General features: G+C 38.7%; 1 protein-coding gene across 1 annotated transcript in view; it reads left to right on the top strand.

Moving 5' to 3' along the window:
* Positions 1-2637: 2637 nt before the first annotated feature.
* The window catches only part of SNX4 (sorting nexin 4), a 68723-nt gene continuing 52015 nt past the window's right edge, over positions 2638-19345 (top strand). The window contains exons 1-2 of the mRNA XM_042998904.1: positions 2638-2793; positions 16949-17070. Coding sequence (XP_042854838.1) covers positions 2653-2793; positions 16949-17070 — 263 coding nt within the window. The 5' untranslated portion in view covers positions 2638-2652. The remainder of the gene's footprint in view (positions 2794-16948; positions 17071-19345) is intronic.

Below are 19345 nucleotides of genomic sequence, written 5' to 3'. Positions count from 1 at the left end.
TATCTTTTTTTTTTCTTTCTTTTTTTTTTGGTGTAAAAAAGTTATTTTATTAAAGCACAGAGACAGGACCGATGGCCTCAAAGGCAGTCTTGATTTTTTCTCTCTCACAAAAAAAGAGGTGTGAATTGTAAGGGGTGGGGAACTTTCCCTTTATCCTTCTAGATTCTTTTGGCTAGTCTATTAATTAAATTGACATAGACGGATTAACAGTACAAAAATAAGTTTAATTATGTAGGTATGGGAGCCCCGGAAGAACATGAGACCCATGAACATGTCAGGAAATAATTGAGGCTTAGATGCCATCCCGGACTAAGGAATGGGATAGGGGCCTGGGATTCAAAGGAGAGGAGGGTAATTCACAGGACGATAATAAGAGCAGATGTTTGGTAATTAGAGGTTTGCCTTGTTGTACAGATGGGTCACTCAGATAAAAAGTTATCTCTGGTAATCATTGTCTTTCTGGGCCAGGCCTACATAAATTCTTTTAGGTATTTAAGGGAGGGGTAAAAGTAATTTTCTTGACTCATCTGGGTCTTGATTGCCTTCAGCTCAAAATAATACACATGACAAAGTGGCATATTTTGGGGTGATAATGAAGGGGAAACAGATGTTCCTACTCTGTTTTTCTTTCTTTCTCTTTTTTCTTTCTTCCTTTCTCTCTTTCCTCTTTCTTTTCTTTCTTCTTTCTTTCTTTCTTTCTTTCTTTCTTTCTTTCTTTCTTCTTTCTTTCTTTCTTCTTTCAAATAGTACATAGCACTATGGCCCCCTCTCCATGAATGCTTTGTAAAGCCCTGAGCCCCTTTCCTTGTTCTTACTACAGGATGAAATACTCAAATCACCAGGCCAGAGGAATTATTCTAATGGCTCTCCAAACTTGTTAAGGATCTCAAATGGGGAGAAAGTCATAGAATAATGGTTACAAATCTGTCCCGGGGAAGATATATATTTCTCTTGTGATAAATTAATAGTCTTGCGATTTAAAATATGTTTCCTGAGAATTTGCCTAGCATGAGTAATCCCTGATGAAATGTCTTCAAAAATTTGAGTAAATATCCTACTGTAGCAGGATTCTTGCACAGAGAATCGAGGCTTTTCTTTCCAGGAAGCAACTTTACTTGTGCCAGCATGGCTCAGTTGGGTTCTTACCCAAAGAACTGAGACCTCAACGCCAAGTGGCGTGGTTTTTTATTTATTTTCTCCTTCTTTGTCTCCCATATATGGTAACATACAAACATGTAGTCTGATTAAGTGGTCTCATGTTACAAGGTTGTGAGGATGTTTTCACATAGCTGTATAACCAGGTTACCTTGAGGTTTTTTCTTTTTCTTTTTTTTCTTTTCTTAGGGAGGGGACCCTACCACACTACTGTTTGTTCAGAAGGGAAAAAAAAGTAAGATAGGGTCCCTGCTTTAAAAAAAAGTCCAAAGTCTAGTTGGGGCAGACAGACATATAAATAAATAATTGTAAAATAAAACAAGCAACATTTTTACCTTATTTTTTTTTAACGTTTATTTATTTTTGAGAGAGAGACACAGCATAATCAGGGAAGCGGCAGAGTGAATGGGAGACACAGAATCTGAAGCAGGCTCCAGGATCTGAGCTGTCAGCACAGAGCCCAATGCAGGGTTTGAACTCCCAACGGTGAGATCATGACCTGAGCCAAAGTCGGACACTTAACCACTGAGCCACCTAGGCCCTCTAACTGACTTATTAACACAGTGATGTTAGCATTTGGACATTATATCTTGATTGAGGTTTTAGGGATGAATGGGAAATTCACCAGTTGGGGGGGGGTGGGCAGAGAATGCAATCCAGGAAGAGCACATTGTGTGTCACAACTTGGAACAGCTAGGTATTTGGGCAGAATGAGGTTTGTGTCATGGAAAAACTGATGACCAGACTGCATATAAGGAACGGCCAACTACCACATCCTGATACACCCAGTGAGCATTTCCCATCAGGTTACCACAGTGAATGCTTATCAAGGAAGCGGGTTCCGAAAATTCATTAAAGTATGTTTGTAGAAAATGATCAGAAATCTCTGGGTTTCTCCGGATCAGAAACGCAAATGATTTCAAACACCGCTTCAGCCAAATGCTTCACTTCTTCACTTCTCTCAAAAACTTGCATGTGCTACCTTTTGCTAAATGTGTTACTGGACCCGCTAAAAGTTTTTAATTTGCGCCTCTCTGATCTTTCCGGGTAAAAAATGGAACCTACAAGGCAGGCAAGTCAGAGGCCGAGAGCGAGGTCAGACTGCGGCCTCCGATTTCTTTTGTGTTTCAAATTTTCTCTAGGTGATCACCAATCGGAATGGTTCCCATGTCTACTTCGGTCTTCACCTTCCCCTTTTTTCCCCTTCTCTCCCTCCATCAGTTCTCCCGGGTTCCTGCGTATCCCAGCTTAGCAGCGGTGGCCAGTACCTAGGCAGGCGCGCCTTTCCGCCTCAGCCACAGGCAAGGGAGCTCTGTGGGTCTCAGCCGCCGCTGACCCAGCCAGGGGAACGGGCTCCACGCGCGTCAGCGTAAGCAAGGAAAGGGGCTCTGGGAGCGGCGGCCCAGGCTAGGGAAGGAGGGCCGGGCGCTGCCGCCCGGGCGGGGCGCGCTGCGCGGCGGCGCAAGCGCACTGGGTCTGCCGCGCCAAACTGCAGACATGGAGCAGGCACCTCCGGATCTCGAGCGGCAGTGGCAGCCGGCTCCCCTAGAGCCGCTGGGCCGCACCGACGCGGGGCTGCAGGCCGCGGTCGGTGAGGAAGCGGAGGGTTCCCGAGACGAGGTCCCCGGGGACGGCACGGTGAGGAGAGGGGGCAGCCGAGGCCGCAGGGCCTGGTGTCCGGGCCTAGCGGGCCGGGCTGGGCTGGGCTGGGCTGGGCTGGGCTGGGCTGGGCTGGGCTGGGCTGGCGAGGGCCGGGGGACTTGTCCGGGGGTGGGGGTGGGGGGGCCGTCGCGGTGAGGGGACAGCAGGGTGGAAGGGCCGAGCCACAGGTGCATTGAGGGAGAGGCTCAGTGGAAAAGGGGGTTCTGGGGAGGGGCGACCGCCTGGGGCAGCGGGACTGAGGGAAGGGCGGAGAAGGCGGCTGCGGTGAGGGGAGCGGAGGAGATGTGTGGGTGCGGTCCCGTGGGCATGGAGGTCGGAGCCCGGAACCTGCCAGGCTGGAGCGGGTGCGGTGTTCAGAGGTCGGGGGACCTGGAGGTTGGGACCTGAAGACGAACGCTGTTGTTCTTGACATTCTGGTGAGGGGTTGTGCGAACGGAGGCGTCGTGGTGAGTGGGCAGTGGCGTTGAAGGAAAGGAATGGGGGGCTTGACCAAATAGTTGGAGGTTATAAAGGGTAGTCGGCTTGGTGCCACCATCAGGAAATTGAAGAAGGTGTCGGATTCAAGAACAGGTACAAATAAAAAAAAAATTTAAACTCCTTATTCGTCTGCAGTTTCTTCGTTTGGAGGCAGTGCCATATTTTCCAGTTGACGTTTTATCATTTATATCCCATGTATTTGCTTTGTGAAGCCCCTGGTAATGAGTGATTTTCATCACCTGAGGAGAGGAGAAAATGCAACATCTTGTAGTTGTAATTGCTTTCATTCCGAAGTGTTTCCACGCATAATGCAAGATAGGTAGACCGGTTAAATTGAAGCATTCCAGAAACTAGCGCTCCACGTGAGACCGTTCTATCCAAGAGTGTGCATTAATCATCAGTTTGCTTTTTTTTCTGGAACAGGTGTCAGTGCTAATATAGAACTGCCCATCCTTCTGGCATATGGATAATGAAAAGTTAAAGCTGTTTGCTGAATGTAACTAGAAAGTCTCTAGTCTCTTTAGAGACCTGATACCCAGAACTTCACAGGACGGTTTCTCCTTCTTAGGGAAATGTTGAGAAATATAAGGTAGCATGAGGACTTTTTTGGGCGAGTTTTAAGTTTTTCATTTATTTTTTTTCCAAAATGTAGAATTATTGTGGAAAAGTCAGGATCTCATATTAAATGTGAGAGAAGTGTGTGTATTCTGTAGTTTGAAACCTTGGCTCTTACATTATTTAATTTTTTTTTTTTTTTTTTTTTTTTTTTTTTTTTTTTTTTTTTTTTAGGGCACCTGGGTGGCTCAGTCAGTTAAGCATCCAACTTCGGCTCAGGTCATGATCTCACGGTTCATGAGTTCAAGCCCCATGTCCAGCTCTGTGCTGACAGCTTCGGATTCTGTGTCTCCCTCTCTCTCTCTCCCCCTCTCCTACTCATGCTCTGTGTCTCTCTGTCTCTCAAAAATAAACATTAAAAAGAGTTTTTTGGGGTTTTTTTTTGAAAGAGAGGGAGAGGGAGTGTGCACGTGAGCAGGGGATGGCCAGAGGGGGAGAGAGAGAGAGAGAATCTTGACCTGAGCTGAAATTGAGTCGGAGGCTCAACCATCTGAACCACCCAGGAACACCTGATTTGCTCTTTATGCAGGTCCCCACTTGTGACTTAGTTTTTGTGTTTCCTCTTATAAACAAATCAAAACAAAACAACTTTTATTGTGAAGTATATCATTAGTACAGAGACGATCTCACAAAATAATTATATCACAAAATGATTGAAGCCCTCATATGTTCTCTTGTTACAGCTCACTCCCTCCACCACAGAGGTAGCCTGTATTCTGCATTTTGTATTAATAGTTCTTTTGCTTATAATCTCACCACATACATTCCTAAACAGTATAATGTTTAGTTTTACCTGACTTTGAAATTTACATAAGTGACATAATTTTACTGTTACTTCCTCTCTTTGCTCAATATGTTTTTGGGATTCCAAAATGTGGCTTAGTTCATTTATATTGGTGGCTTTATAGTCTGCCATTTCATTTATATAAATATAAATATAGATGAGGGAGAAATATTCTTAAGCAGGCTCCATGCTCAGCTCAGAGCCTGACGAGGGGCTCAGACCCACAACCCTGGGGTCATGATCTGAGCGTAAATCAAGAGTCAGATGCTCAATTACTGAGCCAACCAGGTTCCCCATATAGTATGCCATTTCATAGATATTCTACAGTTATTAATTTTTTTTGTTTATTCATTTTTGAAGACAGCGAGAGACAGAGCACAAGCAGGGGTGGGGCAGAGAGAAAGGGGGACACAGAATCTGAAGCAGGCTCCAGGCTCAGAGCTGTCAGTACAGAGCCTGATGCGGGGCTTGAACTCACGACCGGTGAGATCATGACCTGAGCTGAAGCTGGACGCTCAACTGACTGAGCCACCCAGGTGCCCCTCTACAGTTATTTCTTCTTGTGTTTACAGACTTTGGGATGGCTACAAGGTTCTTGCTATTTCTAAAAAATTACTATCGTTAATTTTTTCTTACATATCTCTTGGTGCAAATGTCTAATATAAATTTAGGTGTGGGGTTGCTGGATTGTAGGGTATTAGCATATTCAACCCTAGTAGGTGATGCCAAATTGCTTTCTGTCTTTATCAACACTTAATATTTTTAGATCTTCAAGTAGTTGCCAATCTCATGGATATGTGTTAAAGCAGTTTTAGATTATTTCAAAAGGCAAGAATCCTACCTTTTGTTGGCAACAACAAAACATCATGAGTTTAATTTTAATTATAATGATAAAATTTTGGTGGGGCACCTGGTTGGCACAGTTGGTAGAGCATGAGACTCTTGATTTCAGGATTGTAAGTTTGAGTCTCAGGTTGGGTGTAGAAATTAGTTTAAAAAAATCTTGAAAAAAATTTTTTTGGATAATTTTTTTGTGAAAGCCTTTAGATGATTAATGTGAAGTCACAACTATAGTATAAAATCCATTTATCTTAATTTAGAAGTGATTATAAACACCTCATTAAAACTTATGTATATTGGGGCACCTGGGTGGCTCAGTCGGTTAAGCGTCCGACTTCAGCTCAGGTCACGATCTCACACTCCGTGAGTTCGAGCCCCGCGTCGGGCTCTGGGACGATGGCTCAGAGCCTGGAGCCTGCTTCCGATTCTGTGTCTCCCTCTCTCTCTGCCCCTCCCCCGTTCATGCTCTGTCTCTCTCTGTCTCAAAAATAAGTAAGTGTTAAAAAAAAAAATTTTATAAAAAAAAAAACAACTTATGTATATTAAGTTTGAGATATTTGAAAACCCAAAGATGATATCGTATAGTAAAAGTTGTATTACCTGACATTTTAGGAAAATGTTTGTAAATATACCATTCATTAGTGACTGAACTTCTGGGGTTTCTTAAAGCAGCTCCCTAATTTAGTAATTCTAGAGACACAGGTCATTTGGACAGATATTTTCAGAGTCAAACATTTCAGAATCAGAAGTTTAAACATAAACATTCACATATACTCTGTACGTTGTCCCCTCCCTGACAAAACTCCCAAGTCCTTCCTTAGAGGGTCATCTACTCACTTTTCCCTCTTTCTATCCTCTCTTCTCCCGTCCACTTCCAGTTGAGAAGTATTGCAATAACCATAGCCACGTTGTTACTGTTATTAATAGGAATGTGGTCTGAGCAGAAAGATTTGTTGTTTGTGGGTGCTATGCACAGTAAGCTCTACTTTTTATTTAATTCTGTAAGTTACCCCCGAAAGACAGATAAAGATGGGGAAGCATAGCTTCAGAGAGAAGTAATTTCACCAAGGTCACAAGCTAGTCACTGGTATGGCTGGAATCTGAGCCCAGGTCCTCCTGGCTAGGAAATCAGTGCTCTTTCCAGCAAGCCATGCTGCTTCATTCCAAAAAAGAAAAAAAAAAAAAAAAAGTTAAAAATAGACTTGTTAATTTCTCCAATACTGTACTTTAAATCTTTTAGTTACAATATTAAGAAAAAAGGTGCAAAAGATGTGTTGATTTATCAAGCAATTTTTCACCACAAAAATATGTATGCAGATGGTGTGTGGAGATGCAGAAAGCTTGCCTTATCTTAGCCTTTTTTAAGATTTTTAATTTTTATTGGGGGGGGGGGGAGGGTAGAGAGAGAGGGAGAAAGAGGGAGAGAATCCCAGGCCCCAGCACAGGGCTCAAACTCATGAACCATGAGATCATGACCTGAGCCAAAGTCAGATGCTTAACTGACTGAGCCACCCAGGTGCCCCATCAGCCTTATTTTTGACTGCAGGTTTGGGCTGAGAGTAATTGTACCAGTTGCCCTACACCTGTGGGTAATAGAAACAAGCACTGCTTGAGTCTCAAATCTCCTTTGGTTTCAAACATCACTAACCAGGATTCTTTAAATTCTGCTATCAACTCTTCTGTAGTCTCTTCTTTTTCTTTCTGTGAGTCTTCAATCCTCCTCCTTTCCATTGTTTATTTAGAAGTTTTCTTTTTTTTTCCTTTCATACTTTTGTTCCCTGTAAGGAAGAGGGCTTTTTTTTTTTTTTTTAAGTACTGCCAGTTCTATTTAAAATAATTTAGAAGATGGAAAAATGAGAGAGGAATCCAATCTCCAAGAAAGTAGCAATTAGTCCTGGCAGAAGAGAGATGAAATAGCAAGGGAATGGGAAGTAGGAGAACTTCTTTTTAGTCTGGAAGATTCCATTGAGTTGATAGTTAACAGTGTTTGTCCAGAGAAAAATCATTGCCTGAGGGAGTCATGAGTGATTTCTTTTTTTTTTTTTTTTTTTTTTTAAGGAGCATGCTTTAGGCCTGGGAGTGCTGGTGAGTGCAAAGAGTTCTTGTGCAACTTGTGCTTCTTGCTTAGCAATCGCTGTATCCCATGACACCTTCGCTGATTGGCAGCAAAGAACTGAGTGCAATAGGCTGGTACTGTGAGCAAGGTTTGAGGCATGTGTGGATGAGAATAACATGAAAAAGGAAAAGAAAATGTACAGGGGTAGTTACAGAATGTATCAGTTTAGCAGCAGATGATTAAATCACACTGCAGAATCTTTCCTCATTTTCTACCTCAGCAGCTCTCAGAGTTAGTTTTTCAAGGGTGACTCACAGTACAAAATACATTTTCTACATCCTAATCAGCATACATATCCTTTAATACATAATTGTTCAGGAAACAATACTTAATCATTACTTCATATAGTACTCTCTGACATTCTTCTATTTTTTTTAATGCTTATTTATTATTTTAATGTTTATTTTTGAGAGAGAGTGGGAGCAGGGGAAGGACAGAGAGAGAGAGGGACACAGAATCTGAAGCAGGCTCCAGGCTCTGAGCTGTCAACACAGAGCCCAACGGGAGGGGGATCGAACTTGCGAGCTGTTGAGGTCGTGACCTGAGCCAAAGTCTGATGCTCAACTGACTGAGCCACCCAGGTGCCCCTATTTATTTTTTAGAGAGAATGGAGGAGGGGCAGAGAGAGAGAGGGAGGATCTGTGCTGACAGCAGAGAGCCTGATGCAGAGCTTGAATTCACAAGCTGTGAGATTATGACCTGAGCTGAAGTCATACCTTTAACCAACTTGAGCCACCCAGGTGCCCCTATTCTTTTTTTTTTTTTTTTAGGTTTGTTTGTTTATTTATTTTAATGTTTATTTATTTTTGAGAGGGAGGGAGAGGGAGAGAGGGAGACAGTCTGAAGCAGGCTCCAGACTGAGCTGTCAGCACAGAGCCTGATTCAGTGCTTGAATCACAGACTGTGAGATCATGACCTGAGCCAAAGTCGGATACCTAACCGACTGTGCCATGCAGGCACCGCTAGAAGGAGAGTGCAAGAGTGAGAGAAAGAATGTGAGCACAAGTGGGGGAGAGCAGTTGAGAGAGTGTGTGCGAGAGAATCCCAAGCAGGCTCTACATTGCTAATGTGGAGCCCGATGTGGGAATCATGACCTGAGCCGAAATCAAGAGTCTGATGCTCAACTGACTGAGGTATCCTGGTGCCCTAGTTATTTATTTTTAAAAAGAAATGTTGGTCACAAACCACCACATTGATTTCATGAACTGTGAATATGTTCTGACTCAGTTTGGAAAACTGTTCAGACTTACATATTTTAAGTAAGAATTAATGTGTTCTGAATCACTGTTAATTTAAAAAATATATATTTTTATAGATAAAAAGCATATTTTTATAGATAAGCATATTTTCTATGCTATTTAAAAAGCATAATGTATTATAACTAAGTTTTTCTTATCTACAACTGAAGTAAGCTTTGCTCTTAGGCCTAAGTTAAATACATTATTTTTAACGTAATACCTGCTACTTTTGACTATTGTAGACATATCCCCTGAGGAAAGTCAGTTCATTGGGTAGTTCTTAAATTTCAGATCTTTGACCTGTTTGAGTAACACAGTAGCATCACACTTGGAAAAAAAGATTGTAAGAAAGTAGCCCAGGAATGGTACGTCAGCATGGTTAGTGCTGGGTTGTGGGATGTGTGTGATTTCTATTTAACTTTTTCTATACTTTTCAATGTTTATACATTAAACCTGTATTAGTTTCATAGTAAGAGAAAACTTAAACCTACAAATAATAAGTGGTAGGTAATACTTGAGCTCTTGCTACACCAGGCAACTTTTAGAACACTCTACCTGCATTCACTCATTAAATGTTCCCAATAATGTTATGAGGTCAGTACTCTCATCCTCATTTTACAGATGAGGAAACTGAGGCAGAGAGATTTAAAAACTCAAATTCTGGCAAACTGGCTACTAATCTGAGGGTGAATTGATCCTTGGCTCTTCTAATTACAAACTTTTTCCCCCCCCCTGATTTCCTGTTTTATGTTTTCTTGATTATCTGCTTTGGCTGATGCTACACTGATTTCTTTTGATTTCAGTTTATTCGTATTTGTGTTTGTCCATGTTATAATTTTTATGCCTTGTGTTATGTGTTAAACTTTCTCTTGTTTACCGTAGGGAATTTAAAACATTTGCATTGTCCTAACTGGCTTTATTTTTAGTTGATTTTCTTCTGTGAGGTTTTATGCTTTCTTATTTTGGTTTCTATTTTTGGTTTTCCTTTGTGGGCAATAATTCTTTGGTTTTATCCTCAGTAATGATTTGGAAGGCATGTATCTTTGTTTTTTTCCTTCTCTCAAACATAACAAACTAAAATTACTTTTGTAAATGTAAAGACTATGTGAAAATCTTTTGAAATCGTCTCATTTATAAAAATGGTATCAAATTTATAAGCAAGTACAGTATGAAGATCCTTTTTTCCCATGAAGTATTTTAAGATTTATTTATTTATATTGAGAGGCAGAGAGAGCATGCATGTGTGAACACATGCATACGGGAGAGGGTCAGAGAGAGAGGGAGAATCCCAAACAGACTCTGTGTTGTCAGAGCCCGACTCTGAGTTCTGTCTCATGAACCGTGAGATCTTGACCTGAGCTGAGACCAAGAGTCAGATGCTTAACTGACTGAGCCACTGAACTGCCATTATAGTCCCTCGTCTCATTCCCAAAACTTTCAGTGTGAGGGGTGCCTGGCTGATCCTCAAACTGTTTACATTTTGCCAGTTGTACCAATAGTGTTTCAGAGCAAAATGATCCAGTCCAGACTCATGGATTGCATTTAATTGTATTATCTCTTTAGTTTCCTCCAATCTGTAAGTTCTCAGTCTTTACTGAGAAAGGTTATGCATCTTTGGCAGAAATTGCCACTGAAGTCATGCTGTGTTCTAGTTGTAACTTAACAGTTCACACATGATATGTATTTCCCAATAGTTTGATCACATTTTCTGCCAGGCTTCAATATAAAGTTACTGTTTTCCCTTTTGTAATTAATAATTTGTGGGGACATACTTGGAAATTGAAAATATCTTGTTTCTTATCAAACTTTCTATTTGTCTTTTTCAGTATGGACTTGGGGATTTTATTTTAAAGAACTTTATTAAGGTATAATTTACTGTAAAATTCACTGATTATGAATATATAATTCAGTTATTTTTAGGGAATTTAGAGAGTTGTGCAACCATCACTATAATCCAGTTTTAGAACATTTCAGTCATTCCCCCAAATTCTCTCTTTCCTTTGTAGTTAATCTCCCTTCACAACCTTAGCTGTAGGTGTTAGTAGGAAAGTAGCTGTCTACTTTCTATATAAATTTGTTTTTTGGGATATTTCATACAAATGGAATTGTACAATCTATTGTCTTTTGAGCCTGGCTTAGAGTGTTTTTGAGGTTCAACCATGTTATATAGCATATATTAGTAGTTCCTTTTTTATTACTGAATAATATTTGATTGTATGGATATATCACATTTTTTTAAATCTATTCACCATTTTATGGACATTGTAGTTTATTTTAGCTATTATAGATATTGCTGTGAACACTTGTATGTAAGTCTTTGTGTGGACATATGTTTACATTTCTCTGAGTTAGATTTGTAGGGAGTGTGATTATTTGGTTATGTGATCAGTTTATGGTTTTTTTTTTTTTTAAGTTCATTTTTTTCAGTAATCTCTGCATACAACATGGAGCTCAAACTCACAACCCTGAGAGCAAGAATTGCTTGCCCTACTGACTGAGCCAGCAACATGCTTCTAGATGATCTCGATACAAGTCTTTTATCTGATTATATGATTTACAGGTTCTTCCCCCATTTGTATTTTATCTTTTTTTTCTTTATGGTCTTTTTTTTTTTTTTTAATTGGGGTAAAGTACATATAACCTTTGCCACTCTAACCATTTTCGTTTTAAGTAATCTCCACCCGCAATGTGGGGCTTGAACTTACAACCCCCAAGATCAAGAGCCACATGTTCTACCTACTGAGCCAGCGAGGCACCCTTTTTTATGGTGTCTTTCAGTATATGTGCTGCCGAAGCGAGCACTATGGTGTCTTTTGAAGAGTAAAAGTTTTTAGTTTTGATGAGATCTAGTATATCACTTTTTTCTTTTATGGATTATGATTTTGGTATTATACCTAAGGACTTTTTGTATATCCCCAAATCACAAAGATTTTTCTCCTGTGTTTTCTTCCAGAAATTTCAGTTTTAGCTCTTTTATCTGGGCCATTTCAGTTAATTTCTGTGCATGGTGTGTGTGAGTAAAGGGTGTAAATCTTTTTTTGGCATGTGGACATTTCGTAGTCCCAGCACTACATGTTGAAAAGACCTCTCCATTCCCTATTGATTTGCCTGGGTGTGTCTTAAAAAAAAAAAAAAAAAAATCAGTGGACCTTAAATGTAAGGGTTTATTTCTGGATTCTCAGTTCCATTCCTTTGATCTCTTTTTCTGCCAGTACCACACTGTCTTGATTACTTTCACTTTTTAGTAAGTTTTGAAACTGGGTCCTGCAACTTGTTCAAAATTGTTTTGGCTATTCTAAGTCTTTTGTATTTCCATATAAATTTTAGGAATGGTTTATCAGTTTATACAAAAAATCTTGCTGGGGTTAAGTATTTTTGAAGGAACAGTATCTAATATGTTTAAATATTTCAAGCATGTTCTATGCATGATGTTCCTGTGTCATTTGGAATTTATTGTGAAATCTAAGGCAAATTTGATACTTATTCTTTTGTAGGAGTCTTGTTTCTTGTTTTTCTGCTTTAATCTTGTTGGGATGTTCGTTACACATGGACCACATACCTTTCAGTGTGGATCTGGGAAAGATTTTGTTTGCTTGTTTCTTTTTCTTTTCTTTTCTTTTTTTTAGTTTTTCTTTTTAATGTTTATTTACTTTTGAAAGAGAGAGAGAGACAGAGCAGGCAAGGGGCAGAGAGAGGGAGACACAGAATCCAAAGTAGGCTCCAGACTCCGAGCTGTCAGCACAGAGCCTGATGCAGGGCTCAAACCCATGAACCAGGAGATCATGACCTGAGCCAAAGTTGGATGCTTAACCAACTGAGCCACCCAGGTGCCTCTCTTTTTTCTTGTAAATTATATTGATGATTATTATTTTTCTTCTATTTGGCCAAATATATTTTATTTTTCTTTCTGTGCATTGTTTCTTTTCTGATTACTTTCATGTTTGTCTCAGTCTGCCTGTTTTGTTGTTGTTGCCTGTTTTATCTTTCTCCTGTAATTTTCAATATGATAGTAAATGTAATATATTTTCTTTTGTGTGTGATTTAAATAAGATTAAACAAGTCAAATGCTTTAAACACTAACTCTTTTCACCTATAACCCTAAAAGTTATATTAAGGTTAGCTTTCATCTTGTCTTTAATCTTAAAGAGCATCACTGTGCCGGTTGGGTTGAGAATTCCCATGGAGTCAGTGAACTCCTCAAGTGTCAGGCACCTTGTTTCAGCTATCTTTCTATCCCTAATGACTGGCATTGTAAATACTCAAGAAATATTTCTTGAATTAATAGTTTCTTATTGTTCTTTTTGTCATTTTTATCTGCTTTTATGCTTTTACTATTTCTTAATGGTTTGCAACATTTTAAGTTTTTTAAAAAATGTTTATTTTTGAGAGAGAGAGAGAGAGTGCAAGCGAGCGCACAAGCAAAGGAGGGGCAGAGAGAGGGGAGGACAGAGGATCCAAAGTGGCTCTGTGCAGACAGCAGAGAACCCAGTGTGGGGCTTGAGTTCACAAATCGTAAGATCATGACCTGAGCTGAAGTCAGAGGCTTAACTGACAGAACCACCCAGGTACCCCAGTGGTTTGCAACATCTTAATAACTTGAAATAGATTATATTCATTTTCATTCTTTGAGTTGAAAATAAAGAATTTCATTAGCCTTTTAACTATGTCCATCTTCTACATTTAGTCTTCTACATTTAATAGTGACATTATTATTTGGATAGTTATTTAGTCTTTTTAAAATTTTTTAAGTTTATTTATTTTGAGGGAGAGAGAGAAAGTCATGCGTGAGCTTGAGCAGGGGCGGGGCAGAGAGAGAGAATTCCAAGCAGTCTCAGCCTCATGTGAGGCTTTAACCCCTGAACAGTGACATCATGACCTCAGCTGAAATCAAGAGTCGGATGTTTAACTGACTGAGCCACCAGTCACCCCTGAATTTTTTTTTTTAAGTTTATTTAAATAATCTCTACATCCAATGTGGGGCTTGAAGTCACAACCCAGATATCAAGAGTTGGATGCTCTTCTGACTGAGCCAGCCAGGCACCCCTCTTTAATTATATTCTTTACCCTGATGAGCAGTGTGCTTTGAATACACCTAAACTATTCAATCTTTGTTTGAAACATGTCCCTGGGCTCATTTTCCAGTCAAGAAGTCCATCTCTAAATCTTTTGAATGTATTCTTTTAACAGTTGTGCTTCTGGTTTTGTTAATCTTGACACTCTTCTATGCTTTATTGAGAGGATTAGCAATTTTATATCAGCTACCAAATCCTGCTGGTGTTATTGTAGTGTTCCTGTTTTCATTCTTTAGTTTTTATGGTAGCTGATTTTATTCTTTTATTTTTTTTCCTTCTATGTAATCAGATGGCATGAGGGTAAATTCATGACTCATAGGCATTATCTTTTTGGCTGGGGAGATAATTTGCTTTATTAGTCATGTCCTTCCAGCATTGAGGGAATTTTTCACTGGAGTAGATGGTGGTAAATCATAGTGTTTACCTATGGGCCCAAATTATGATTTTTATAAATATGTATCTAAACTAACAATGGCTTCATAATCTTGATGTTGAGTGGTTTGTACTTAATGTAACTTTTTGAATTTTTTTTTGGTTGAAGTATTTCCTTCTATCTCTTATTTTTTCTTTTAGTAGCTAAACATACAACTTATACTTACTAAAAATGTCTTCCTGCCATTTGTAACAATGTGGATGGAACTGGGGAGTATTACGCTAAGTGAAATAAGTCAGTCACAGAAAGGCAGATATCCTATGTTTTTTCACTCATGTGGAACTTGAGAAACTTAACAGAATACCATGGGGCATGGGAAGGAGAAAAATAGTTTCAAACAGAGAGAGGCAAACCATAAGAGACTCTTAAATACAGAGAACAAACAGGGTTGATGGGGGCAGGGATGGGTGATGGGTATTGAAGAGGGCATTTGTTGGGATGAGCACTGGGATGTCAGAGATGTATCATGGCAATCTACCCCCAAAACCAAGAGCACACTATATACACTGTATGTTAGTTAACTTGACAATAAATTATATTAAAAAAGTCTTATTTGACAACTGAGTGACTTCTGTTTTTTTGTGTTTTTTGTTTTTTTGTTTTTTGTTTTTTTTTTTACTAATAATTCTATTCCATTGGTTCCATTGGGTTGGCTTTTAGTTCTCTGTCCTTTTTATCTTCTTTTAGCATTTTACCTTCTCCATTTTTTATTCAGCATTTTGGGGGCATTTCCTAAATTTATTCATCATTTAATTTTTTGCAATATCACATAGCTTTTTCTGTCCTTATAGCACATGGGTTTAATTTTCTGTATAAATTATCATTGCAGGTTTTACTGTAGTTTTTTCTTTTATGTTTTGGTGCATCCATCTTGCTACTTCTGTCTCTTGTTAACCTGAAAATAAAGAGCCACAGTAAAAGGCAAACTAATGTTTATTTGGAATCAGAGAATTGTAATTTGAGGAATACAGATTCAGGTAGAAAACCCAAATAGTATCCTGCTTCTAGGGTGAAATTAAGAGGCTTATAAGGAAAAAGAAGGCAGGGGGCAGTTACATGAGTTAAAAGGGGAAAAAAAGGCTAAACTCTTGGCTATACATTGATTTACTACAGACTCTATCTTTGGAAAGTCCATAACCTTCTGAACTTGTGATCAGGGTATCTGTTCTGCTGGCTTCTCAAGTAGTTGCTTAAAACATTTGCTGTTTCGCCTAGTCCAAAGGTTTTGGTTGAGTTCAAACAGACACGGATAAGGCAATTTCTCTGCAGTGGTTGCTTGGCTCCCTTTTAAAATGGCTCCATTCATGTCAATTTTTCACATTCTTCTTCACAAACTGCTCTCAGTTATAATGTAGTGCAGTAGTTTTAATTAAAACCCACCTCTGAACTTTGAGAGAGAGCAAGTGGAAAACCCCCAAAGCATAGCAACTATCACATGGTCTCACTTTATGTTCCTTGTTTAGACTTGGAGTTACTTTGGTATTTTCAAGAACTTTCTTCAGTGGCACACTTTCCACACATACAGCCTCTGAAGCAATAGTGGTGTGTTTATTCTTTTTGGTTCTTTAGCATAGACTTGGGCATGTTTTAGCAGGAAGTGAAAGGAGTCTGCTCTTCTTAAACCTTGCTGCTATCTCACAAGTGGAGCCTTTTAACCACTGCCAAAATGTTTAGGCAAATTTAAAGTTGAATATAAGACAACTTCTGGTTTTGTTTTGTTTTTTAATTTTTAAATTTAACCTGCCTATTGAAAATCATGCCTTTTGGCATATGTATAGTATTTTCTTTTTGAGAGAGTGATTTGACTTTGGTGAAACCAAAATTAGATATTAATATTGAGGATTATTTATCTTTATATAAAGTGTTTTTAGATTTCTTTCTTAGACATTTTTAAAGATGTTTGTTTATTTTGAGAGAGAGAGAGAGCGAGCACATGCATAATCAGGATAGGGGGGAGAGAGAATCCCAAGCAGGCTCCACATTTATTGTGGAGCCCCACACAGGGCTTGATCTCAGGACTGTGAGATCATGACTGGAGCCAGAATCGAGAATGGGATGCCTAACTGACTGAGCCACCCAGGAGCACCTTCGTAGGCATTTCTATATTGATTTATTCTTGGTCACTTACACAAAATGTCTATGTTTTAATAATTAAATGTGCGATACTTGTTACAATAGCTTTGGAAAAGTTTGATGTGCTACAAAATGCTGCTAATGAGACGTATATTATTTGCTGCTATCATTTAGCAACCCCTAGCAACTCAAGGAATGTAAGAAACTTGGGGTGCCTGGGTGGCTCAGTCCCAACTCTTGATTTCAGCTCAGGTCATGATCTTACATTTGTGTGACAGCACAGAGCCTGCTTGGGATTCTCTCTCTCCCTCTTTCTCTACCCCTTCCCTATTCACACACACTCTCTCAAAATATAAAAAAAAAATAAGAAATTTGCTTGAAATATATACCAGTAATGGATTTGCTTGTAACAGCTGTTAATTTTTTTTTTCTTAATACTGTCTTAAAGGTTTTGTTGTTGTTCTTCCATTCATTTTTGTCCAGATGACAGAAAATAATTTTGGGTTGAAGAAGATAGAAATTAGTGTTTCAGAAGCAGAAAAGCGAACTGGAAGAAATGCCATGAACATGCAAGAAACATATACTGCTTACCTCATTGAAACAAGGTGAGTGATGAGAATTAGGCCTAGATTTAGTTAGAAAAAGCTTTGTTTGGTAGCTGTTGATGCAAATTATGTTGTATAATGGAATTGTTTACAGGTCATTGTCTTTTTAGGTATTTGGTTTTTTGTTTTTTAACAGATAAAGTAAATAGGTATGTCTTTTACTATAGTCCACTTGGCAGCTATATACATATATATATATGCATATATATATATATTTTTTTTAAAGTTTATTATTTTGGGAGAGAGAGCGGGAGACAGAGGATCTGAAGTGAACTCTGTACTGACAGCAGAGAGCCTGCAGGGCTCGAAGTGAGAGCATGACCTGAGCCAAAGTCAGATGCTTAACCAACTGAGCCACGCAGGCGCCCCGGTAGCTATATTTTAATGTACTTAATGTTGGAGGTAAAGAGCAGGTTATGGAATACTTGTGGGATCTGGAATGTTACTTGACATATGCTTTGGTGGGGTTTTTGGTGTTACTCATAATAATTCCCACGCACTTTTGAGAAAGGAGACCAGGTTTCCAGGGGTGTATGAAGTAGACTTAGGTAAATAAGAGAGGTATAGGAAGAGAGAATATGGTTTGAGTCAGTAAAAAGTTAACAGAATTGATTGAGACTAGAGCTTTAGACTTTGGGGTAAATTGAACAGATAAGAGTAAATCATGGAGTAAGAAATCAAAACTCACCAGAAAAATGTTCTTCTACCTCATAAGGAAAAAGTTAAAGGGATTAGACTATTTTGTCTAGAGAAAGACAAGGCAAGACTCTATTTTGCCAATTACAAACAATTTATATAAAGACAAAATACTGACCAGTTCTTTTCTCTCTGCAGAGACTGAGCAGAAGTGCTTTCAGTTAAAATAAAGATGGTGCGAGGGGCACCTGGGTGGCTCAGTCAGTTAAGCATCCAACTTCAGCCCGGGTCATGATCTTGCGGATTTATGGGTTTGGTCCCCGCCTCGGGCTCTGTGCTGACAGCTCAGAGCCTGGAGCCTGCTTTGGATTCTGTGTCTGCCTTTCTCTCTCTGCCCCTCCCCTGCTGGTGCTCTGTCTCTCAAAAATAAATAAACGTTAAAGAAAAATTTTTTTAAATAAAGATGTGTGAGATTTTTTGATAGTAAGTAAAATAAAATAATAGAACTACCAGACCTAGTTGATAAAGGGTTATAACCATATTTTAATGTGAATACATTTTTAAGGAAAAAACATTTTAACCCTTGCATTTTCATAGGTTTACCGAAAGTCACTGAGCTTGCCTTAAGGCCGAACCCTGTGACTTTTCAAGACTTCTCCAGGTCTGTGGTTCTACCCAAAATAAAAGTTAAAATCTTGGTAAATGTTGTTTAATCTATAGGCAATTCTGAAACCTTCTTTGTAAGTATAGTTTTCTTTCTTCCACCAAAAAGAGAAAAAAAGAAAAAAAAAGAATCTTCCCCAAACCAGAGAAAATTTACATTACAGTAGGAACTTTAGGAACAGAAGGAGGTAAGGTTGGTCTTTTTAAAATAAGGTCATTTTGTTTTTGTTTTTGTTTTCTGTGTGTGTGTGTTTAAGTTTTTATTTTAATTCCAGTTAGTAACAGTGTTGTATTAGTTTCAGAGGTACCATGTAGTAATTCAACACTCCTATATATCACCCTGTGCTCATCATGATAAGTGCACTCCTTAATCACCTATTTAACCCATCTCCCCACCAAAATTAGGTAATTTTGTGACCTACATATCTACATATGTGTATCACAGAGATTTTTAAAAATTAGGTTCATTAGGCTCTACGCCCAATGTGGGGCTTGAACTCAGAACCCTGGGATCAAGAGTTGAATACCAACTGAGCCAGCCACGCACCCCTCACAGAGATTTTTAAAGTCATTAAAAAAAATATGGTCCCATCAGAGGGTTTTATTTCTGTTTTTTTTTTTTTAAGTTAGATTAGTGACTTAAAAAAATCATACTTTAGAAATTAGTGTAAAAAAAATAGAAATTAGTGTTAACTGTAGCTTACCTTTACTTAAATTATCTTTTCCTCTGTTCTTGTTTTTGAGGTATAATGACCTATAACATCATATTAACTTCAGATACTGTAACGTTGTGTTGCAATATTTGTATGTATTGTGAAGTGATTACAAGTCTGATTAACATCTGTCACTATACAGTTAACAAAATTTTTTTTCTTTTAATGAGAACTTTTAAGATTTACTCTCTTAACAACTTTCAAGTATGCAGTACAGTATTAACTGTAGTCACTGTTGTAAATTCTTTTTTTTTTTTAATTTT

Source organism: Panthera tigris, chromosome C2 (genome assembly GCF_018350195.1).
Source record: "Panthera tigris isolate Pti1 chromosome C2, P.tigris_Pti1_mat1.1, whole genome shotgun sequence".
In the NCBI taxonomy this organism is placed as follows: Eukaryota; Metazoa; Chordata; class Mammalia; order Carnivora; family Felidae; genus Panthera; species Panthera tigris.
Note: the sequence above shows the minus strand (reverse complement) of the source record. Positions and strands in the feature narration are given on the sequence as shown.